Genomic DNA, 24693 nt, shown 5'->3' on the forward strand with positions numbered 1-24693 from the left:
ACGAGCAAGGCACGGCTGAGATGTCTCGGGGCAGCTCGTAAATGTAAGAGATGATACAGGAAGAAGGATTGTCAAATGAACCAGGCCTCCGTTCTGTGGAGAGTCAGTGTTCGACGTTGGACCGCAGAGGCCAGAAGGTCTCCAGAAGGTCTCCAGAAGGTCTCCAGAAGGACACGGAGTGCTGCTGCCAGAGCATGCAGCAGAAATGAAACTCCCAGTTGTAGAGAATAACCACATTAACAACACACAATTTGTCAAAATCCTGGTCTAATTCCATCATTTCCAATAAATACTTTGTACTATATTCATGTAACTTCATTTGATTGTTACGCTAGAGCTGCTCAGGGTGGCCCCGCACTGCTTTTTAAGCAAGTTGCATGAATTTTTAACACTAGCAGAAAACTCAACCACATGGAAAGTGTCCACCTGCTATCCATCATTAATATTTGCATGAACTTTTTGAGCAACTTAACGTCCTAATTGCAACTGCTTCGCTGGCAGAAGTTTCCCTGGGCAGTTCTGCGTAAGTGAACTTAACAAGCAAATTATTGGCCTTCCTCGCTATTAATTCATCATCATGCTGTAGTGAAACGAACCATGCGTGATCATGTTGGTATAAATGCATTTCTTGCTTCACATTTCCCTTCATGCTCGTGCCGTTCTTATGTGTGTGCAGGGAGTCGGGGAGAGAAGCGGCAACGCGTCCTTCATCTACTCAGATTTGGAGTAACCCGATGTTTGCCATTGGGAGCTGTTGCTACTGCGAGCGTGTGCCGTGTGCGCTGGTCTGTGTGACCTCTCCCCCCCCTCTGGGTCGCTGAAGGTCTGCAGAGAGAAAGAGAGTCGTCGTGTCACTTAGGTTTTCATTTGATTTACAAATCCTTTATCGCCCTGCATTTCATTCTAGTCACAGTGCATTTAGCGCTGATCTGACTCCTCGGCTCGAGTGCACACCTGCGTTGCTGATGAACGTCAGCGTCGCGCTGAAGCCCCGGCGCGTGACGCTGCCGTCTGAGGTGAAGTGAAGCACCATGACGCTGTGGTAGGAGAGGACGGGAGGAGGAACATCTCCACCACACAGCACCACTAGGAAACATTGCAGAAAGATACCGCTCAGTTGCGGCTGAAGACACAACAAAGACCTGGAGATGAATCCCTCCTACCAATCTCCTCGGTCCCCTCCACATCTCCCAGGACAGTGAGGGAGTCGTACAGGCATCCGTCCGACTCCTCCAGGTCGAAATCAGAAAACTCCAGCTGGAGCACAACAGCGGAATCAGCCCCGAGCGCCTGAGGGAAACGCTGCCTTTTTAGCTTTGATTGCGTCACCTTAACCACGTGTCCCTGTGGAGCGTGGACAACCCAGCGGAGGACACAGTCTTCGCCGTAGCACCGTGGGTAGTTTGGACTGTGGACGGGGGTCAGATCGTCAACGAGCACGACGGTTCCGCATCCTGACGCACACACACACACACACACACACACAGGCGCGCCGAGCGTTATTACACAGTGTGTGTGTTCAGCACACACTTGTGTTGGTGTGCACATGTTAATCACGTTTCCCACCCAGACTGGAGTTTCCCTGGACGGCACGGTGCCGGATGGCGAAGCCGCTCCCTGCTCGGTCAACATCGGTGGAGAAGTCAAGTGTTGCATGCTGGGAATTCTTCAGCAGCACCGGGCCGGGAAGGACCCCTCCACAGAAAACCCCTGTGACAGAAAGAGCAGCGCGGGTGAGTGTGTGCTGTACATACATGTGTACACAAGCACCGGCCTCAGGTGGATTAGAGCCCAGCTCTCGTCTCACTGTGTGTGTGTGTGTGTGTGTGTGTGTGTGTGTGTGTGTGTGTGTGTGTGTGTGTGTGTGAGAAACTCACCAACTGGCCTCTGAGTGCCGACTGACACGGTGAGTCGGTCGTAGCGACAGAAAGGGTCACTTTCCAGATCAAAGTGGTCAAATTCCAGTAGAACGCTGTTACCTGGAGGAACACTGATACTCCACACACACAACCTGAAGACACACACACACACACACACACACGCACGCACACTGTAGTAATCATTCAACACAGGATGGGCTGATTGATTCCCTCTTTCTTCATGTCAGATCTTAGTTACGTCCAGTCCGTAGGGAAGCTCTCTTACTGGTTGTTGTCGTAGCGATCGCCAGGGAGGGCGGGGTTTCTGAGCAGCCCCTCGCGGCCGGTGACGCGTCCATCTCTCACGCCGCAGAGCCCTCGCGCACACACACACACACACAGAATAACGTGTACGTCACAGAGGCTTTATGAAATATGGATGAGAGAGCGGTCGAGACGCTCACCTGATGACGGTGTTCCCTCATTCTGCTCATCAGCTGTAGAAAACACACCAGCAGCAAAAGGTCCTTACGGGTGTACAGCAAAGTATTCTGCTATTATAGTAGTGCAATGTTCAATATTTCCGTGTGACAGGCCAAAGGTCATTTCATTGCTGGCTTCACCTCCTGAACTGTGACCCTGTGATCCAGTGTTTTCAACCCACCCGCTCGCAGTTTAGTCTTGATCCAGGGCAGCAGCAGCCGGACGTCCGTGAAAACCCCCGGGGATCCTCTCCTGGAAGGGGGGCGGCTGCTGTTGTTTCCCCAACTCCGACCACACCCCTTCCCCCAGGAGGTCACACCCAGGACCGCCCAGTCCCCTGAGCCCGCCGGACATACCAGAGGGCCCCCCGAGTCCCCCTGGACAGACAGGCGGGAAGGGAGGGGTAAAACAGTGGCAAGGATGTGTGAAGCTACTGAATGAGTGGTAACGGACTAATGGCAACCGGGAGAGGGGGGGGGGGGGGGGGGGGGGGGGTCAGTGAATAAACCTGGCAGGCGTCTCGGCCTCCGATCTCTGGCCCGGCACACAGAACTGTCATGGCTGCTCTCTGCTGGGCATTGTTTGGACCCTTCACAGTCTGAAGGACGTGTTTACATTTCGCTGGGTCCACCAGCTCTAACTGGACCTCTCTCAGCACCGCGGGGAGGCAACCCTCTTGGAAACAGAAGAGTGGAGTGTTACAAAATGAAAGCTCGTCTGCTCTAACAGTAATTGCTGGGAGTAAGAAAACGACTTACTTTCCTTCATCTTGCCCCATCCACCCACGATGCAACTGGTTTCAGGCGGATTGCTCTGATTAGGCAAAGGCAGACATATTGGCTGGACACGGGCTCCTGTTGAAAAAATCCCATGGCATCAAATGGACAGAACGTAATCAGAGCGAGTTAGTGGTAAAAACGGAAACGTGCCTAGTAGAATGTGCTGATCCAACTCCACCAGAGCGATGTCATAGCTGAAAGGCAAAGCATGATGGTACTTCTCATGGACTGAGACCGACTTGATGAGAAAAACCTGCTCCTCTTCATCATCTACAGTCTGGTCAAACTCTCCGACCGCCACTCTCACACCACTGAGAAAGTCTCTGGACGGAGGAGAAGACAGCGACATACAGCACCGGCATTCAGAGCATTGACCATCATACTGCACCGGCGAGGCGAGAGACAACAGTACTTTGAGCGCGATGCAAGGCAGTGTGCCGCGGTGAGGATCCAGCGATGAGTCAGGATGGCCCCTCCACAGAAATGAGAGCCCCCGTTGCGTAGGGAAACCTGAGCGCAGATAAGTTAGACTAATGACAACAAGTCCAAAGGGATGTATCATCCTTCCCAATCAGTGGCCCAGTGGCCTCTGCTCATGCCCACCAGACCCCCCAGTCTGGCCTCAAGGCCGACCAACACAGCAGCTGACATTGCTTCACATAAAGCTGCCAGCGTGGCCACAGACTGAGGTATTCCTCAGGGTTAGCCCTAACCCTAACCCTCCCTTAACGGGTTTACCCTAACCCTAACTCTCCGTTAGCGGGATAACCCTAACTCTAATCCTCCCTTAACGGGTTTACCCTAATCCTAGCCCTCCGTTAACGGGTTAACCCTAACCCTCCCTTAACGGGTTAAACCTAACCCTCTGTTACTGGCTTAACCCTAACCCTCCGTTAATGGGTTAACCCTAACCCTCCCGTAACGGGTTAACCCTAACCCTAGCCCTCCGTTAACGGGTTTACCCTAACCCTCCGTTAACGAGTTAACCCTAACCCTCCCTTAACGGGTTTACCCTAACCCTCCGTTAATGGGTTAACCCTAACCCTCCGTTAACGGGTTAACCCTAACCCTAGCCCTCCGTTAACGGGTTAACCCTAGCCCTCCATTAACGGGTTAACCCTGACCCTAGCCCTCCGGTAACGGGTTAACCCTAACCCTCTGTTAACGGAAAACCCTGAAATAAAGAATATTTAGAGAAGAAGGTGGGACTACTTACAAGCCACGGATGTGAACCGTAAATGGCCGGGGCTCCCCCAACCACCCTCAGAGAGCGACCCATCGGGCTCCCCACCCGAGGACTCCCACACTTAGAACCTGACACACAGGACGGCATCTTTTCAGACGTCCCGCATTCATTGCGTGAAGGATCCATCAAAGATAAGGAACGGTTTTCCCTTACCTGCTGTGACAGCATTGATGCCAGCGTGGATCCAAACCCAGAGAGGGAGCAGGTGGCCAGCGGTCCTCATCACTACCCGACTCCTTTACAATGGTCACCACCGGGGAAACAAGCTTCCGTGTGAGGGGACACTCATTAAAAAGGCAGTGAAACAGGCGGTGGTGCATTCAAAGACGCGTTCGCTGCAGCAATCGACTGAGGGAAAGTGTCACAAGGTCAGCACAGCTGCATGAGGACATGCTGTCCTCAATGCAGTCCATCAGGTAGGAAGCTGTTACTGTTGCAGCCACAGTCCGAGAAACACAATATAACAAAGACATGCTTCCTCTGTACATTTGGCTTCATCTAGGATACATTTAAGAACAGAATGTGGCTTCGGTGCGTTGGGTTAACAGAATGTACTCGCTGAGTCAGAGCGCTCGTTGTGAAAGGGTGACCTTTCACACAAAGCTTTACAAGAAGCGATACAGGAAATGCCCCGACCGCATTTTCCTTTAGCATTTTAGGGTGTTGTGTCTGTGGGAAGACAGCAGGATTCACACATAATGGCCGGGCAGTTAAAATGTTTTAGGAAAGCTAATCTTTACATCCTTGGTTTTTACTACTTTGTTTTTCTTTGTCACAGCAGCTCCGGTTGAAGTGGTGGTTTCTTAAAGTCTGATTCAAATGACACTGAAGGAACACCTCCACCGCCGCGATGGCACGGCCAAATATTGTTAAATGCATATAGTGTTGATAAAATGTATAGGCCAATTTTAAGTGCCTCGTCACCCCAATCAATCAGATTATATTTTATTGCTGGCAGTAGGCTTAATGCATCATCCAATGAGATCTTGCTAGTGAAAATAATGATCGTTATCTCAACTTTTTCAGGATGAGGAGATAAAAACAAACCCAAGTAATTGATACAGATTAATTGCTATGATAGTCTGAGACGGTCAATGCTCGGCCGCGGCGTTTGGTGTCCACCATGTACGGCTCCATTCCTTATGGGCAGAATCGACGGTAGTAGATGGTATCGATGGTGTAGATGGTGTAGGAAGTCATCGTACTGTCACAACAGATCTTGGTGATCTTGCAGAACTCTCTTCCTTCCACCTTCAAACAGTTGCGCCGATCAATAACTCTCACTGACCCAGTCTAAAAAAATATTTTTTTTTCAAATATTTTTTCAACTCATTTAATGGTTTATTCCTCTTGTAGTGTATTTTATTTACATTTCCCTTTTTGCAAGTTCTGTCATCCACGACAAAACAGCAAAATTGACAGATTTGTAAAAATGAGTATGATTAACTGCAAGAGCCCAAAAGCCCTCTAATTAACAGTAAATAACGAGATATGTAGCGTGTGTGCAAGTGTGTGTGTGTATGGTTCTCCTGTCCGTCAGTGTGTGAATGATGTCATGTAGCGTTAAAGAACTTTGAGGGGTCGGAGGACTAGAAAGGCGCCATACAAGTGCAGTCCATTCATCCTGTTTATGGAGCCCAGAGGCCCCGCTGGGTGTCACGGCTGCTTGTGACTCACCGCTTGGCGCGGTTGCCCGGCGGCGGTTGCCAGGTGTTGCAGAGAGCATAACACGCTGAAGGACTGTTTTCACCGTTTTAATGAGCGGTGCATTGTACGGACACATGAAGGGAGGCCAGCTGTCACCAAGAGCCAATTATTGTTTCCTTGTATCTTTCTGCCCAACAAGTAAACAAGTAAAGTTGCACAATAAGAGGACCAAGAAGTCCTGCAGGTCAGTGCTTCGCTTTAGAGCGTCAGAGTTTTCAAGGCATTTATTATACGTGATTTTTTTATGTAAAACCGGATGCAAACAAGGCATTTCATCAGTTTATTGTCTATTAAGAGATTAAACATTAAAGCCACCTGTTGTCTCTGGAGCTGTGTCTCAAAGTCGCCAGGCTGCATCCTTGAGGACGCATTCGTTGACCTCATACGTAACATCCGCAGCGACTGTCCCAATCTGTCATGAGTAATAGAATTCACTCGAATATCTACCGATATAAATAATATAACATATAACATCACATCTTAGTTTATGAAATCGCTAAAGTCCTGTGACGTTGGTAACCAATGTCGTGTTTTTAAAGACACATAAGACGCTAGAATAAACTGCTCTGAGTGGTAACGTTAACCCAGACTCTCACCTGAGCCCCTCCTGGGTCCATGTTCTGTGAACATCTACTAACATACATTTATAACAAACATACACAACCAGCGCTTTACGTTACCGGGACTTAACTTTCACACTTTATAGTTTATACTTCATATTATGAACAGAAATGGATCAAAGTGAGTTCAGGCAGACACGTTATGGACCTAAAAAATCACTTTCTAAGTCAATAACGTTACAGAAAAAATACACAAAGAATCTGAGCGTTGCTCCTTTTGTTTTGTTGCGTGATTATGAACTTTACATTTAGTTGTGTTTTATGGAGCCGGAGGAAGCAGCAGCAAACTGAAGGAAAACGATGTGTGTACTGTAGCTTGGACATATTCTGTAATATCTTAAGGTTAAAGTTAAAATAGCTCGTATCTTATGCTATAGAAAAAAATAAAATGTGTTTGCTGCTACTGTATTGACGGTATTGATGGAATCTCGTCTGCCTTGAGATTGCATTAGTACTTTTACTTTTTTGAAATATCATCATGCTCGGGAGGAGAAGCATATCTTCCTAAATTAAATGAAATAAGAAGATTGTCTTCTTCATCTGTACTTTGCACTTTTTTGGGCTTTTAAGGCTTTTACGATCAAGCGGCGGCAGGTTGCTAGGCAACGGGAGCAGCGGAGGTAAAGCTGATGACAGCGGCAGGAAGTCAAAGAAGAGTGTTTGTATGACTTCAAACATGTCTAAAGAGTCTTTAATTTAGTATGTCTTATTTTCAGTTATCCTGGCCGAATGATCGAGACGCAAATTCTCAATTCCTCTGTCCCTTACAGTCAATACTTGGTGATTTAAAAATGCCGTACCTTTTTAATTAGAGTTAGAGCTCACGTAAATACAGTAGCATATGGTGAGATGACTCATTGTGTCTTCATGTCAAATAGAATATTTTTCTTCTAGACTTTTACACAATGGGTTTATGACAAAGCCTTTTTTACCTTAAAAAGGGGGAAGAGAAAGCTTTAGTTTTTGATAACCAGTTGATAGCCTTAAAGTTAGCAAGAATTTCCAGTTGGTTGGGTTAGTTGTCACATTGTCTCTGGGGTAGGTTGTCACATGGGACCCCCCATCAAACCATCGTGTTAATGTGCTGGATTACAATGTCAAAATAAATGACCTCCAAACGTCTATTCCGAACAACCGACCACAGAGGGTCAAGGAACAGTAACGAGGTGGCCAAAGCACGGACAAAAATACCTTTATTTCAAGTATCAGAATGCCGAGGGCAAAACACGGACCAGACACGGGGAAGCAAACAACTCCCTCACATGGGAAACTAGTACCACGTAATGACTCGACAAGGGACACACAAGGTGCAGGTGATCGGACACAGAGTAAACACCCGGAACGGAAGTAAAGTTAACCTAGGGACACGAGAGGCAGGAAACTACAAAATGAAACAGGAAACAAACCCAAGGACGGCAGGACAGACAAAGGTACCATTGGAACACACAAGGGGTTGGGAGGTAGAGGACCCGGGGACGAAAGGTCAGGCGACCGGGAGATATCCGTAGGGCGTTTGGCGTCGGGTCGCTGCGGGAACAGGAGGTTCCTGTTGTTAAAACGAGTTTGGATGATGAGTTTTGATACTGAGTATTGTTGCTGACTAGTGTTCCTTTCTGACCACACTGAGCCACCTTGCAACATCTCACAGGCTATCAAAAAGAATCAATGCAGTTCTTGGAGGAAAAACATCTACTAGCAAGGTGTGCCTTATAAAGATACGGTGAGTATATGTAGCGTTTCACTGTGGTAGATATAGAATTTCCAATTTTGATTAAATGGTCTCTGTCATGATTTGACAGTTTCACTGTATCATTTACGTTTTTTACAGTGTCAGTCTGCTGCTTTACAACCAGTCAGGGCATTTCTATTTTACCTGCCCAATGTGGTGTACACAAATGAAGTGATGTCTAGAATATGAGGACAATTGCAGAGGTTGAAGCAGGCTAGAGGACCGGCCATTCTTACTCAGCTACTGAGCGGATGGCGAAATCGCAGGAATCAAGGTCCGCTGGACGGAGGGATCCACGAGGCCGTCGTTCCTCAGTTGAATCTGGCATACGGACAACTCAGACACAAGAAAAATCCGACTTCCCATTCAGGAGAAGGTTTAAACACCGTTTATTTTTTTTGGTTTAGAGACAAAAAGGCACCCATTGATTATTTGTTGCAGAGTCACATTTACAACGAACACATTGGCACTGTAGCCGCCCTAAATGAAGACCCATTAGTCACACTGGACAGCCTCAGCATACAGAAAAAGTCAAACATGTTCCAGTTCCACCTTGATGCAATGTGATCAATACACAGGCCGTTGAAGCTTCAACACACATCAGATGAAAACAGGCAAAAAGAAAACTGAATTTTTATATTCAGTAGGAGTGCATACTTGGTTAGTCTCAAGGGTAAACGAAGAAACATAGAGGCCTTTCAGGTGTCTGGTTTTAACTGTGCTCTGCTGAAAGGACCTGGAGTGGTTCAGGAACGAGTCAGTAGATGTAATTCCTGCTCCGTCATCTTACTTGACATGCCAGAGTCAATCCATTCTGATCAAACTAGACAGTCCTCACACTGCAGAATAGTTGATGTTTTTGTGGGGGCGGGGAGGGGTAGTTCATGCAACATAAGGTTGCTAACCCATGAATATTTATGTCAAACAAAAACGTACGCATTTGAAATCACTTGAGGGGCCTTTAGGAATTCGTAGTGAATAATGGCGGAGTTACTCAATTTTAGGTTTGTTCTTGTGGAAATGATGCCGATTCTGTATTTCTGACAGTAGTAGAAACGTGAGGCGGAAGTTGGGGGAGAACCCCGATCAACTCCTGCAACACTGAACTAGCGGGACAGACACTCCATCAAGACAAAACTGAGCCGCTCACCCTCGCAAGGAAATTACAGCTGAAACGAATCCCACAACACCTACATAACCACATTGTGAGGGTTCGCTTCAGGGGTCAATGGACATTGTGACTAATTCTAAGACATTGGGGGAGAAACAATACATGTTCCTACAACACAGAAAAATGATTCAAATTTAGCAGTGGTACCGACAACACTCCTGTTTACATATTTACAGCAGCTGAAGCAGTAGGCTTTCTACAGCCAATGATGTTAGAGAAAAATACATCTTCTTGAAGGCTACCTAAAAAGAGCTGTACAGAAAATAATTAGATAACACATTGGATTGCTCCCTTTTTACATTGTTAGAGCAATGAAAGGTTCAGGCACAATATACACTCCACACTCCTTTTGAAAAGGGTGCATCCCTCCACCAAGTCACATGGTCCTTTGTGCAATCAGCTCCTGAATTCAGGCCACATGCATGCTAGTAGACATTGCAATGTGCTCGAGAAAAAGGTAACAGACGATGCACACAAGTAAACGCAGGTATGAGAAGTTAAGCGTTAATGAGAATCAGGGTTCATTCCTACAAAAAACTCTCCAATTCTGTAACAAGCAAACATTTGTTCTCCGAAAAAAAACATGCGTTACGTAACCAGGCAGAATAATGAAGGCAAAACATTAAGAGGCTTAAGAGCAGGTTATGCGCAGCGTGAGTACATCACAAATCAAACATGTATTTACAGAAGCAACCAAGTAAAAACGACAGATCCATGAGTAACCAACCGGTAACAATAACTCCTCTACACAATGACACACTTGAAGAGTAGTGTACTGACAAAAAGCAACGAAAGAGTCCACACCAGAGACTCACTGACCGTACTGAAAGTTTACATTTGGAAGCTTAGCAGGGGAAAACAAGGCAGAGGTGTGTTTTAATGGGATTTGGCAAAATATGTGTTTGTAGGCACAGTTAGTCCCTTTGTGCTTGGTCTGAAACAGGGAACTGGTCGCTGCAGTTCACTGGGGACACACGGGGGCGTGTAGCAACAAGACTCCGCCCCCATTGGGGGGCGGGTCCAGTACGAGCTCCACCCCTGGGGTTTTCAAATTTCTCTTTGCACCAAGCTAAGGTGGGGGAACGCCTCTAGTCTGTAGGACAGAGGTGAAACTTATTTGTAGGCCAGCCTGTGTCTGTCTGTCCCAGCCTGCTCCCACTCAGTACAGCACAATCCAACTGGCTCCAAATAAATTAATAGAGAGAAATCCCGGTTGTAGAACAAATTTTAAAAAAGAAAAGAAAAAAGAAATTAATATATATAATTATATTATATATATATATATAATATAATATAAATATATATAATTATAATATAAATATATATAATTATATTATATATATATAATATATATATATATATATATTATATAAATATATATAAATATAGAATTTAAAATTGGCTTTACAAGCAAAGCAAAACATCAAGGGTGAAAAAAGGAAATTAAGTTGTTTTCAGGTGACAAAAAAATAAAATAAAAAATAAAACATTGCGTGGACAGCAGTCAAAGTATTTTTTAATCAAAGATGACCGATACAGTAGAGGAACCCTGGAATGACTCAAAACCAACGAGCGGATTTGTGCAACACACCATCATTCAATGCAGAGCAGCCCCACAACCACTGCACAGACCGATCCAATGCCTCGGCGTTTTGTGAAATGCTAGGAGATCAGGCGAGATGGATCCGGGACATGAAACATTCGGGGCTCGTCTGGTAGCGCTCTCCGCGTTGCACTAAATCCTTGAGGCAAGCAGCACGGGAGCTTTGTAAGGGAACCTCTCTCCATCTCAGCCAGTGTTTCTTCATGCCGCCGCCCCGTCGCCTCCTCACTCGCCGTCGTGACCACGACCTTTATCTCATGCTGGACGAGGCTCGGAAGTAGGAGAGGAATTTGAAGCAGAGGCTCACCACAAAATACCAGATGTTTCTCGCCATCTGGGACCGGGCGATGAAGACGCGCCAGATGAGCACCACCAGGACGGTGTTAAAGGTGTAGCGGATGTTCCTTAGCCTGGGGAACAAACACAGCTGGGATGAGGACTCCAAGCCGTAGGTTGGCGTGGGTTAAAATTGGGCTACACAGAGAATTTGAAGAGTTAGACATATTCATTTAAGTTCATGCCCTTCCCTTTTTATTCCTGGAAGGTTTCTGCGCTTTGTTACCGCTGGAGCGATGACTGACACGGACCGTATTACCCATTCAGAGGGCTAACGTGAAGGAAAAGCTCGTCTCCCGAAGGACGTAAGACACACGAGTGGTTGATGGAAGTACGGCCACGAGGCGTCGACTGCGGCGGAGAGTTAGATTCCACGCTTACTTGTTGAGGTGCTTGCGTGCAGCAGGCAGGCCGGACAGCTCTTCGTTCAGGACATATTTCTTGGTGCCCATGCAGTAACTTTCCATGTACTCGGCCCAGTGCAGCTGCCGCACATCAAAATTAAACATCTATAGAAAAAAAAAAAATCACAGAAATCATAAACTTAAACAATGACCTTATGATTATGAGTTATTGACAAGATGTGTCATCTGAACGGATTATTATGATGCATTTTTTGCATCATACCAAACAGATACTTGACAAAGCAAAAAAAAAAAAAATGTAAATACAATGAAACACTAAAAAACTAAAACGAAATGGCAGGTCACACACACACACACACCGTTTGTATGTGCTTTCTCTGAGAGCAGAGACATAACCTCCATACATCCCCCAGTGGTGCATTACACAAGGGGGGGAGGTTGCAGATGGCGGCAGAGTATCTCGCCGTTCCTACACAAACTACACAATACTCAAACCCGCTTCTAGACTTCCTCCTACAAATCACAGCGTTCGGTCATCAGTTATGAACGTCAGTCAGTCCCTCTTATTGTGGGAACAACAGCTCTAATGTGACAAACAGAGATTCTTTCAGCCTGGGGAAAAAAAATAAAAAACGTCTCTCCAGTGACATCAGCAGGAAACGAACGTTGCCCGTCTGTAGAAAGGAGGACCCACCTTCTTATCCTCTGGGCTCATCTGCCCAATCAGCATGGCCACGTTGTCGTTGTTCCACACCCACGAGTGACTGGTGAAGTACTCCAGCACCATCATGGCTTTGTGGAGGCGCGTGATCGTCTTCATCATCCTACGACACGCGAGCAGGGAAATGCAGCATGGGGGGGGGGGGGGGGGGGGGGAAGGAAGGAAAGCGCCGGCAGGTGAATGGAATGGATCAGCGACGGCGGTGGAGTGGATGCAGACATGCGGAGGAGTCGTGGATGAGGGGCAGGACAGGGTTGTATGGCGTTGGAGGGGGGAGTAGACACACAGCTGCTTTTGTTTCAGCCGTTATTGAAACATTGGAGCTTTTATTTAGTCCCAAAAGTGATCCTGGAACAGGGTCAGACATTGTCCACGTAGGAGTTCTGCAGAACAATCCCAGATTGAGAGAAGATTCTATCGGGCAGATTTGGATTCCAGTAACTAATGAATGCAGGAGACCTTTAGAGTTGTACAGTGCTGTGTGTTTGTTCCCCTCTTCAACTTCAATCGCTGCACTTTCTGGAGGTTCATTTAACTACCTGCAAAAAGTCAACGCGACACTCACTATATGTGGTTCACAAAATTTCCTGTTGTTTCGAATAAGAGCAGCTCGATCCAAAAAATAGGCCTGTTCTATCATTGAGCAGATCGAGATGACCTGAACTCCTCCTCTGAAGGACCCAGAGGACGTGACGGACATGCGTGTTGATGCTGCACATCGAAGAGCATCTCAAACCCCCATCTAACCAAAGCATACCCAGTGTAGGTCGAACAGACAGACAGCGTGAAGAGAGGAGCCGAGAGAGAAACGACCATGCAGAGGGTTCGCATTCATTGGGAGGTGATCAGTATATTGGTGCCGTGGGACCAATGGAGGGGGAGAGGGGGGGGGGGGGTCACAATTACAAAATGTTTTAAAATAAAACATGCTCCCATTGAGGTTTTGAGTCTTTGGCTCGCAAACATTTTTCACACATTCTGCCCGAACCCCTCCCGGATCCCCCGTAACCAGTAGGGGTGGGAATCTCTTGGCACCTCACGATTTGATTCCGATTCAGAGGTCAACGATTCGTTTCTAAACCGATTATTGATTCTAAACTGATGAAATGCATCTCGATTTTCTAAATTTTCTCAAATCTGAGTTTGCTACTCAGAGGTTGCTGATCACTTCCTACTTTATTTGATAATTAAAGAAAATCAACAGATGAATTACCTTCTCTAACTTTTTATAAAGAGAAAAAAAAAATCTTTGTCACAAATATGATTTTCTATCAACAATGAAAGAACCAACGCAGCTTGCATTTCAACACAATATGGAAGTAGCCGATGTAAAAAATATATTAAACAGATTCATTTTTCTTTTAAATGAAGAAAAAGCTGCTTTTAGTCTCAGACCGGTCCGTATTTGTAAAATACCGGAAAAAAGTCCAAATCTGTGAATATCTCGCCAACTTTCAATACGGATCGACTTTTTGGAAAATGGAAATAATGAGGTAAGATGTGCGCAGGTTTCTCCATAGTTCAGTAACGTTATTAGATACTCAGATTCAGACTGACGGACCGGTCTGCGAGCTGGACGCGTTGCTCTTAATGTGCCGTAATGATGGTTGTAGCTGGTTGTCATCTACGCTCCACTACGATTACCGAAGGGGGGCGTTTGTGTTTTGACAAGGTTTTATCTCATAATTTCGACTTTCTATCCCCTTTCTTCAGTGCGGAAATTGGCTTCTATAGTTGTGTGAATGCATCACTCCAGCCAATCCAAAGACGGGGTTTGTAACCAATCAGGTGTAGAGACCATGGTGACTGGCTCCGCCCCCTTACTGTCAGAAAGAAAAACAGCGAGCGCGTAGAAAACACCTTCGAGCGCGAGCAGAGATTCTCCTCGCCAGCGAGGAAGTTCACGCTCCGCGAGCGAGCAAATATTTCGCGCGAGACAGACCTTTTCTTTATTTTTATTTTTTATTCCGATTATTAACTTTTCTGAATCGAGACCGAATCGATCTAGAGAGAATCGAGAGAAATCGAAAAATTCCCCCACCCCTAGTAACCAGTCAGGGGAAGGCACACGGTTGGGCGGCTTGCGGGAGAGGTTGGGCCGACTGCCATGGCACGGGGGGGGGGGGGGGGGGGCGGAGTTGGTTGCAGCCTTACCGGGGCTGCCTGCCGGTCAGCCGGAGGCAGCCGTCACAGAGCAGAGCCGGCAGCGTGTGGCTGACGGCGGTCCAGCACTGATTAGTAAAGGGGTTGGAGCGCAGATTGACATTGGGCCTTCTGAAGGCCTGCTCTAAGGGATTGGTCTTGAAGGTCATGTTTATACAGTACTCTGTAGGAGAGACATACACATAGGACAGGACAAGGGGGGGGGGACACAGAAAGGACGCAATGAAGCAGAACGTGGGTTCGCTCCTCCTACTGAGATTTGGCGAGATGAAAAGGAGAGACCACTGCTGGTGATTCCAACACAGGCCACTGGTCTGAAGGGGTTTTGGTATCTGGATTTTTTTTTAAAAGGGGCGGATCCAGCTCACGGATCTGACAATTCAGCCGCGAGCAAAGCATTTGTCAAAAAGGGCCGATACCTGGTTATGGCTGCAAATAACATGAAGTCCTGAGGCGTCCATTCGGTCACGGGATTGAGACAACCTCAATGCTAACATTTTTGGAAACCCAACAGAGAATATGAAGATTGCAGGTAGCAGGACTTGTAGAGTGCAGAACCCATCACTGAACCTTGTAGTCAGGGCAGAATTTGGGTTATGCATTCTTCAACTCCCAACAGAACCAAACAGGCATCATGTAACACGTTAGCCGGGCAGCTACGACGTTAGCTTGGTACACTGAAAGGGAAGCGACAGGACCGAAGCAGCAGAGATGTGTGTGTGTGTGTGTGTGTGTATATGAGTGGGAGTAGCAAGGGTTGCGTTGGGGAGTCGGCGAGGAGGGTTACCTGGGCTCTCGTCCAATCAGCCTGAGGTACAGATCATAGAGGAAGGCCGGAGCTTTGTGGCTCACGGCAATCCAGTACTGATTGATTAGGTGATTGGACGTGAGATTAACATTGGGCCGACGGAAGGCCTGCTCAAGGGGGTTCCTCTTGAATGTGGATATAACGTGGTACTCTAAGAAAAAGAAGGTTGTTTGACACAAGTCGTTAATCAGCAGTGCAAGACATTGCGGATGTTGTGTGTGGTAGACTGACAGCCGCTGGCAAAACAACAATCTTTCATCCGTGTGCACAATCTAATCCAGAGCTGCTCATCGGTACTCCAGCTGCGTGAAGATCTTTTATCTGGCAAACCGGTTCTCAAACCCGAGCAGATCATGCGACGCGGTCTTCCTCTACAGCTGGAGCTCAGCGGTCACTGAAAAGTTTATTAGGTTATGTCTTGTACAGCAGTGAGCAACAACCAGCCTGCTGTACAGGCGTGAGGCGACAGCTACTAACGTGGACCTTGTGATCTATCCAGGTCCAGAGAGGAACTCTACCCGTCTTTGGCAGCATGCGAGACTCAATGTGGAAAATTCCAAGAAAACCTCATGGCAAGTAAATCAAACCTCTCCTTCATCCGATTACTCAGCTTGTGTGAAAGCACGTAGATAGGGGCAATATCACCCAGCACTAGCACATTGTATCAAACAGCAGTGTTGCTATTCTTCTGCCCCCCCCCCTCTCGCAACCAACAAAGCACAATATAAAACAGAGTTGCACAACACAAGTTCATAGTGAACAATTTTCCCTGCAAGGCTTAACGGTTTACAGGCATGAAAACAGGTCAAGGGTGAAAAAGGTGAGAAGGATATTACCCCTCTCGGGGTTTTCAACTGGTTTTGTCCCAGGGATCGTTTTTTGCGTACCGACGAGGGGGGGGATGGGAATTGACAACAACTAATAGGGGACAAGTCATTAAATACTCGTCATGCATTATATTGCATTGCATATAATGTGTGCTGGTCAACTAGACTAAAATTAATTTTAGACAATTTTTTAAGGTACTTTGAAGTCAAAATGCATATCAGGTTGGCAGGTCTGCTTATTGATAGAACGGTGGAGCACTTTACCTTCTGCCTCGTCAGTCCCCTCACCTCAAGATCTACCTCCTCGAAAACGCTAGCGTTAGCTACCGGCGCTTTAGCTAGCTGGCCAACGTCGCGTTCTCTCCTGCGGTGTTAAATGACTCGACTCATCAAGCCGTAGCCAACGTTAGCTAAGTCGATGTCAACAAAGCTCCTGGGTAACTTAACTTATACCAGAAAATATTACAATCAATGAAACCAACACTCACCCTGTTCGCAATTCACTGAATCTCGCGCTACCTTCTGACAAATCTACCTCCTCAAAAACGCTAGCGTTAGCTACCGGCGCTTTAGCTAGCCGGCCAACGTCGCGTTCTCTCCTGCGGTGTTAAATGACTCGACTCATCAAGCCGTAGCTAACGTTAGCTAAGCCGATGTCAACAAAGCTCCTGGGTAACTTATACCAGAAACCAACACTCACCCTGTTCGCAATTCACTGAATCTCGCGCTCCCTTCTGACACGTGCACTGTTTGCAGTTCACTGAATATGAATACCCCCCCCCAAAAAAAAAATCTCATCGAATCTACACGATTCACGTAGGTCCCCTACTTTGGTTTCAAAACGGCGAATTCCGCCAAAAAGTGAGGGATTTTCATGCCTGAGTCAGCAGCAACAAAGATCCTGATACGCAGTTACAGGTCAACAGAGCTCTTGTGTGGCAGGCGGTGGACCAGGTTACAGTCGATTACACAGCCATTGTTTTCACAGAGGGCGTGTTAGCTTAGAAAAGAGGCGTCATACCAACTTCCCCCCAGTGAAATGGGTTGATCCCTCCAGTTGTGCAGTTGTACACCATGATGTTTTTAGACCTGTGATATGAAGAAAAGGCTCAGAACAACTCATCAACACAACAGGAGCAGAAGATGCAGGTGAGCGGACAGGTTATTCACCTGTTGAGCGTCTGTGATCCAGAGTACCACGCTGCGGCCAGCGTGGCGTTGATGACCACGTCGACGGGGACCAGGTCTGCCACCGCATCATTAGACGCCCTCATGGTGCGCAAGATCCCCTTACCGGCCTAGAGGAGGTGAGAAGAGACTGAAAGTCGCATCCCCACATTCGCTTCTCTGTAGAGCAACAAATGAACCCGGCCTCCTTCCAGTGGAAGAACTTTGAGAAAGCAAATAGCTTTCTAACTTTCCAGCCAGTCAGCAAATACTGTATAGCAAGTTGTGAATCTGTAGTTCAAACATCTGAAGCGGTTGATGGTGACACGAGTCCATTAAACATCCCGGCAGGTCCTGTTGGTACTTACTGCTATGAATATTCCACTGGGGCCGTTGAAGTTATCGATCCAACCCTGAAAGCGAGGCAGGAGGGCAGAGCAGATGGTTAGCACTGACGTCGTTAGTCCATTCGTTGTGACAATAATTAACATGGAGCGTTTGAGGAGTTTCTTTCCATTCCCCGCTCTCAGGGGACACGGTGGGTTGGACTCTGCTCTGATCCCGGTCAGCGTTTCACCAACACAAACACATTTCTTGGGTTTTCTTTCTTAACAGTAACTTGAGCAGAAACACGATGAAGGAGCAAACCAGCACCAGCGGCCTGAATCACTCACTGGGAAGGGTTCTTTCCAGCTGGCTCCCACTATGGAAGGTCTGACAATGGCTACTTTGAGGTCTCCGGCTTCCTGCTGCACCAGATACTCCGCCATGGCTTTGGTGTAGGTGTAGGTGTTGGGACGCTTCCCGATCAGCTTGGGAGTCAGAGCAGAAACCAGCTCGTCATCCATCCAGCTGGGGAAAAATAAAATAAGATATTCAGATTTGCTACGTTTACTTTACCACTGACAATATGAATACAAAACAATGTTAATGGGCCTTCGAAATCTTATCCTAGGTATATGCAATTCATAAACATCTAAAGGCATGAAGAACTAAACTGTGTTGAGGTGTGAGAACAGGATGAAGGGAACGTCTTCTGAGACGGCTTGCACACTTGCGGCCTTAATTGTGTACTTGAGCTCCTAAGCCTGACTGACGCCAGCGTGTCGCGTCTCCGCACGTCCCTTCAATCTTCCTCAAAAGCTTGACGCAACACACAATCCCTCCTGGAGATATCAGTATCTCCTCCCTCTGGAGGCCTCTGACGCTTTACTGATCCAGTTCAGCGGCTTCTACAGCATCAGTGTCACTAAGCAGCCGTTTTCTCTACCGACCACGGCTGAGCTGACATTAGCCTCCACAACACACCACCACTTGCCATTTATGAATCCGGTCCCAATTACCGTCACCGCAGCAGTTAGTTGACAGATCAGTAGAAGTTAATTGGCAACCGTCCAGATCGACTTACTCTAGAGAGTCAATGAGTCTGCGGTAGTCTACGGGGGGAGGGTACACCGTTTCCTCAATGAGCTCGCGGTCACAGTTGGCATAGGCGGTGGAGACGTGAAGGAAGACCTCCAGGTGCTTCATCTTGCGGGCCAGCGCCACCATCTTCTGGGTGGCAAGGACGTTCAGCTGCATCGCATCTCTGGGGGAAGGAAGGACAGTAAAGTTGACAACACAAAACAAACTAACAGAACCAGTTAGTCATTAAGCGTCCCAGTGTCGTGTTGGCAATGAGGGTTACAGATTTGGTACCATTATGCCTGTTCAGACATATGTACTAAAGCAGTGATCACCGGCCTAATTGGGCATTCGAATATATATAAACTGATACAGGTGCTCGTGAAATAGTCCTAAAACCTAAAACCACCACCTTTCATTAGTATTCGAAAGAAAGCATTGATTGGGAAGATGGGGGGTGATGTAGGGACAGATTTGTGATACCCAATTATATAAAGTGGAAATGAACCAACAACCAAAAGGTCCCAGGACCCAAATTGAAACAGCAATGTTTCATTTCTATGGCCTGCACCGACTAGCAAGGCGCACTAATGCCGCGTTTCCACCGAGCGGTGCGGTACGGGTCGGGTCTGTTAACCATGATTTGGCGAGCCACTTGTGGCACGTGCAAATGACGACACTCTTTCAACCAATCAACGCTCTGCAGTGAGTCTAGCTCCGCCCTTTAGTACCAAACAACTGTGCCCCAACGAAAGGATACCCAAAAAGTGGTACGGTACGGTTCGGATTTTTGGTACCATTCTCAACTTTTGGCAGCGGAGACACAAATAAAAGGGTACCGACCCGACCCGTACCGTACCGCTCGGTGGAAACGCGCCATAAGAACCCTCCTGAGTTCAGATCCGGACGGCTTAACCCGGAGACATAAAAACGACCACAACAGTTGGTATGAAATGACTCTGACAAGCAAACAAAAACATGATGAGAATACAGACGTCTTCCTCCAAACACAAACTATCGTCTCCCTGGTTTCATTCAGCAGCGTCTTTGGGTGAGCAGAACAAACAATTGGCCTAATCGTCACTCATTTGAATGGGTTCCGGTGTCCTGACGGCACGAAGCTTTCACGCACGGCCTCAACCGCTGCAACGCCGCAACCACCGTGGCTCCCTGGCAGGCGGCACTGCACGTTGTCCACCGCAGAATCAGGACCAACTGATGAACATGCATCGCAAAAAAAGGCCTCCCAGGAATGAAGAACAAAAGCTAAAATAAAAATTCAACCCACTTGAGCGGCTCGTTGAAGCGGATGGTGGCGGCGCAGTGGAAAACGACGTTAACGTTGTCAGCCAGGATGCTCTGATCCTCTTTGCTCAGATCCAGCTCCGGCTGCGTCAGGTCGCTGCTCACAGCGACGATCTTCTCGGCGAAGCCGGGATGCTCCTCTTGTAATCTTTCAAACAGCTGAGGAGGGGGAAAAAAAATAAAAATAAAAATCAAGTTACAGTTCACACTAAACAAACAACGTCAGTGTGCAGTGGAATTTGTTACCATACAAGATAACAGCCTCTATTGTTGCCACCTGTTGGATTCGAGGTGGTGTTTACACCTGCCCTCCTGTCTAGAGCCAAACGGCAGCGGCACGCTGCCCCGGCTGCTTCCAATGTTAAGTAGACGCCAACACACAAATTAACGGTTAGAAGCGCCATCTTAAAGAGGTACTCTCATGGTGACAATTTGTACTGCGCAGCTCTACGGGCTTCTATGCCTCTATTTTGGCAAAACATGGCGAAAACATCCAGATGATCAATTTGATCAGCAAACAAATCGAATGAGTACTCGGCAAACACTGGTGTGCATGATAAATGAGTTCTACATTTTAGCAGCACCTCAAATACGTCAGATCAGGGGTCTGCAACGTTTTTCAGGCCACGGTCCCCCAAAAACTGACGGCGAGATCAGGGCGCAGGGACGCCCTATCCTACGGAGTTTGCTCCGCCGTCTTTTATTTTTGAGCTTTGCGCTCCTGAGCATGAACGCGATGTGATCCGGTGGTGCCGTCGCATTTGCATGAAAGGTGCTGTGAGCGAATGCATGTTGGATTCATGTTAATGTGTATTTAAAGACAATAAATACAATTCTGAAAGACCAGAAATCAACACAAAAGCGAGCGGAGAGCAAGGTGAAGCTACGTCCCTCTACGGTCTGTGCGTGATGTTAATAGCACAGCGAATGCGAATGGTGCTATCGGCTGATTTGATAACGGAGAGAAGACGCCGTCGGGATCTCGAGCACGCGCAAAGACGCAAAGTCCAGTTCCTCATCCGATTCACCGTCACGTGCCGCAATAGTCGAACTATCAACTGGATCGGATCGAGTTATCCAGGGGTGTTAGTCGGATCGTAGTCGGACCGCACGTAGTCGGACAAAGGTGTTTACGTGAAACGGATCATTCCATTTCAGTCCGACTAAGCCAGTTATTCCAATCCATGTAACCAGGCTGACTGACACGCCGAAACTCAGAGGCTTCCCACTCACACGCAGTCCTCACCTTGCAGTTGACCATGTCGGCGATGCGGACCTCCGGGGACTGCCCAGCTTTGGACCTCACCATCACGTAGACGCTTTTGACCCCCGGGCAAGACCTCAGCAGCTTCTCCAGCAGCACCTTGAGCAAAACAGGAAGGAGAAGCTGAATGAAGCGTTTGACACGTTTGCATTATCCGGCCAAGCAGAAGGCGTTCATTACACGACACACTCACTACTTTAGACAATAAAATCATCATATTCCAATGACTGCCGCACTGTCCTCATTCTTTCTGCCTCATTTCGTGGTGGGAGAAGAACCGCAGCACAACCGATTTCAGCATCAACGTGTTTGGATACTTCCTGTGTGTAAGGAAACGTGTCCTTCACCCTGATTAAGCAGAAGTAGAGTTCGACGCTCGTCGTCGTCTGAATGAAGGGAAAGGATTTTCCAAACAGCTCACACGCGTGGTTCAGTAATGTCCCCGAACTGCTCAAATACTACTGTACCTTTCCCATGAAGCCGGTTGCGCCGGTGATCAGGACGGTTTTCCCTGCATAGTATTCTGGGATGTTCACCATGATGTCTGCTCAGTTAACACCACTCCACCTGTGCAGACACGACAAGGATTAAGAAAAGACAGGGAGAGACCAACCCAATATTGGGTTGGTATCAGGCGGGAGTTGACTAGTGCGGGAATGTGCACGAGGGCGGCGAGGATTGCGCAGGTACAATGGTTGTGGAAACACTGAAACGTTTGCAGAAGCTAACCACAGTTAAATAAACAGTCAGCGGACATATTGGAAGAACTTCACCAACAGTACGGTACTGCTCACGGAGTTGAACCGGTTATACAGCTTTGCATTCAGTCACACTTGGGAGCACAATAGTCTCCAAATCCACCATTGCATTTTACTGCCATTATCATCATCATCATCATCGGTTTCATGCCTGGAAAAAGTCAAAACACTGTTAAACTGTTACCGTAAAAAAAAAAGATAATTGGAATGAAGCCGGATTTCTTTTTCAACCTCTCCAACTCCAAACTTTGTTCTGCTTTACTTGCTGTGATGTGGACACGTTTGTTAACCCCGATACCTCCATGTTTTAAAGTGCTGCATACCCTGCAAGTGGGGTTCTTTTTTTTTAAGCCAAATCTGAAAAATGTATTTTAGCTTCGTGCCATTATAAATTTAGACAATTTACACATCTGAACACACTCACTTAGTGTCATTTTATTATTACATTGTGCAGAAAGACCTTGTAGACCCATTGCGATTTTCCACAATATGTGATAAAATCTTAAAAAGGTTTCATTTATTTGGACAAATAAATTATTTTCCCAGTTTAAAAGTCAAAAGAGGATCCACTTGAAACACACAAATACTCCAGTCCACTTCATTTAACCTGCTCAGTGATTTAGACTGGATTTGGGGGAAAAGTGGGTTTGAGGAAAGAATCCAACACATTTTCCGACGTGCGTTCTCTTTTCCGAGTGTGCACTTTTTCTACAGTCTACACTGTAGAAAAAAGGAAAAGAAAACACAAGGCGGCGTGCCCAAACTTTGGACTGGTACTGTACGTCGTACGTACCCGTTGTCGAAGACCGTTAACGTATTGTTTAACATATTTAACGGTTTAAAAACGCACACTTGGCTGACGGTGGACAACATATTTGGCTGAGATCTGCGAGCCAGAAGCTCAGTGCGTGTTGACCCGGCAGTCTCCTCTCTGGACGTCACTGAACGCTCGGCAACCAAACAAACTCAAACCTGGTCTCGACTGCACGCAAGAAAAAGCCGTTTACTGTTAAGGAAACTTTAGAAAATAACCAATTGGCTACCGTGACAACTGCTGGGGGGGGGGGGGGGTAAAGACTCTCCAACCACACTGAAGTCCTCCAATTCGCACAGCAGCTTAAATGCGTGGAGGCCGTGGTGACGGACAACGATCCCACCGGGGTGCATCCGTCTGCAGCAATGGGACAAGATGCAGCGATGATGATGATGATGATGATGATGATGATGGTGGTGGTGGTGGTTGTGGTATCACAAGAGGTTGGTATGGACTTCTATTTCAGGTAACGAGTCAGGTAAGAGAGTGAGTCACAGTTCTGCAGAGCCAGACCTCAAATGGTCTCTAAATGAGATGCTTTAACTAGCGAGAGTTATCACAAGCACCTCAAAGGATCCAAAAAGGTGTGTTTAGAAGGTGGCAAAAGACATTTTGGGGAAACAGTAACACGGAACTATAACTTTAGGCTTCGTGAAGAGGACACATTCCTGCACGAGGACACGTCGACGGGAGACACCGCGAGGCGACACGCGGTCCCCGGTGAGTCCCGTGCTTCTCGTCAGACGCAGATTCGCACCAAGGGGGGGAGAGAGAGGGAGAGAGAGGGAGAGAGAGACCACCGGGACTCTGCGGCGGAGAGGAGCGGCGCGGGCTCGCGGCGGACGCGAGGCCGCGCCGCGAGCCCGCGCCTTAAAAAAAGTGCCTCGCGCAGTCAAACCTTCCGCATTTGGAGCTCCGAGCATCACCACCGGGGACCGTTACGGTTTCCGCTGAGCATAAAGGGGGGGGGGGGTGTACCGGTAACGACCGGCTGGCATTGCGACTCGGTCCCGTTATCTGCGCACGTCCCGGAGCGGCAACTCCCGGCCGCGCCTCCCCCTCGCCCCGGCGCATCTCTTCGCACACGACGTCGCGCGTCGAGCGGTAACGGGCGCCGCCGTCGCCTACGGACGGCATACGGTTCGCGGGCGCAGCGGGAGGGGGGGTCTGTGCTGTACGTACCCGAAGACGTCGAAGGCTTCCGCGGGTCCCCTGAACCTCTGGCGCAGCAGCAGCGACGTGGACACGTTCCGGCCGTAAAAAAAAAAACCCGACGAGAGTGCGCGCCCGCAGCAGGAAGCAGCCAGCGGATAAACGAGCCGCCGTGACGTCACGGCGGGCCCGGCTGCGCAGATGGCGGCGCGAGGAGGAGGGCGCACTCCGCCGCGTTTTTTTTTGCGTCGCTTATTTAAAAAAAATAAAAATAAAACGACCATGCGTGGAAATGAAACTGGAACCCGGTGACAAATGACGTGCAGTGTTGCATGTCAACACTAAAGCGGGCGCGCGACATCCTGTTGGCAACACGACTGTGTACACCACACATTGCGCTAGTTCCTCCCCT

At 47.7% G+C, this 24693-nt stretch overlaps 2 protein-coding genes across 6 annotated transcripts; both read right to left on the reverse strand.

The window, feature by feature from the left end:
* Nucleotides 1-11: 11 nt before the first annotated feature.
* LOC120808940 (ovochymase-2-like) lies at nucleotides 12-4722 on the reverse strand. 4 transcript variants are annotated; one of them, XM_078097593.1, is made up of 15 exons: nucleotides 4521-4722; nucleotides 4338-4435; nucleotides 3534-3631; nucleotides 3272-3444; nucleotides 3101-3196; nucleotides 2851-3017; nucleotides 2524-2719; nucleotides 2324-2356; nucleotides 2146-2236; nucleotides 1878-2011; nucleotides 1567-1710; nucleotides 1330-1408; nucleotides 1164-1257; nucleotides 955-1086; nucleotides 12-825 (listed from the first exon to the last, which is right to left on the reverse strand). In XM_078097593.1, the coding sequence occupies exons 1-14, from the start codon at nucleotides 4588-4590 to the stop codon at nucleotides 973-975; spliced, it is 1587 nt and encodes a 528-aa protein (XP_077953719.1). In that variant the 5' UTR covers nucleotides 4591-4722; the 3' UTR covers nucleotides 12-825; nucleotides 955-972. The 4 variants fall into 4 exon arrangements, with proteins under 4 accessions (XP_077953719.1, XP_077953718.1, XP_077953717.1 ...); XM_078097592.1 differs by having other exon boundaries at nucleotides 1330-1454; XM_078097591.1 differs by having other exon boundaries at nucleotides 1164-1454.
* Nucleotides 4723-8788: 4066 nt separating this feature from the next.
* LOC144382945 (fatty acyl-CoA reductase 1-like) lies at nucleotides 8789-24569 on the reverse strand. Of its 2 annotated transcripts, none has more exons than XM_078097219.1 (13): nucleotides 24312-24569; nucleotides 22025-22124; nucleotides 21540-21656; nucleotides 20277-20452; nucleotides 18993-19172; nucleotides 18259-18436; nucleotides 17953-17997; nucleotides 17588-17715; nucleotides 17439-17506; nucleotides 15570-15741; nucleotides 12593-12722; nucleotides 11915-12042; nucleotides 8789-11607 (listed from the first exon to the last, which is right to left on the reverse strand). In XM_078097219.1, exons 2-13 carry the CDS (start codon nucleotides 22094-22096, stop codon nucleotides 11448-11450), a joined length of 1554 nt encoding a protein of 517 aa, XP_077953345.1. In that variant the 5' UTR covers nucleotides 22097-22124; nucleotides 24312-24569; the 3' UTR covers nucleotides 8789-11447. The 2 variants fall into 2 exon arrangements, with proteins under 2 accessions (XP_077953345.1, XP_077953346.1); XM_078097220.1 differs by lacking the exon at nucleotides 15570-15741 and adding an exon at nucleotides 14774-14945 and having other exon boundaries at nucleotides 8797-11607.
* Between the last annotated feature and the right edge of the window lie 124 nt (nucleotides 24570-24693).

This window comes from Gasterosteus aculeatus, chromosome Y, assembly GCF_964276395.1.
Source record: "Gasterosteus aculeatus chromosome Y, fGasAcu3.hap1.1, whole genome shotgun sequence".
Classification (NCBI taxonomy): domain Eukaryota; kingdom Metazoa; phylum Chordata; class Actinopteri; order Perciformes; family Gasterosteidae; genus Gasterosteus; species Gasterosteus aculeatus.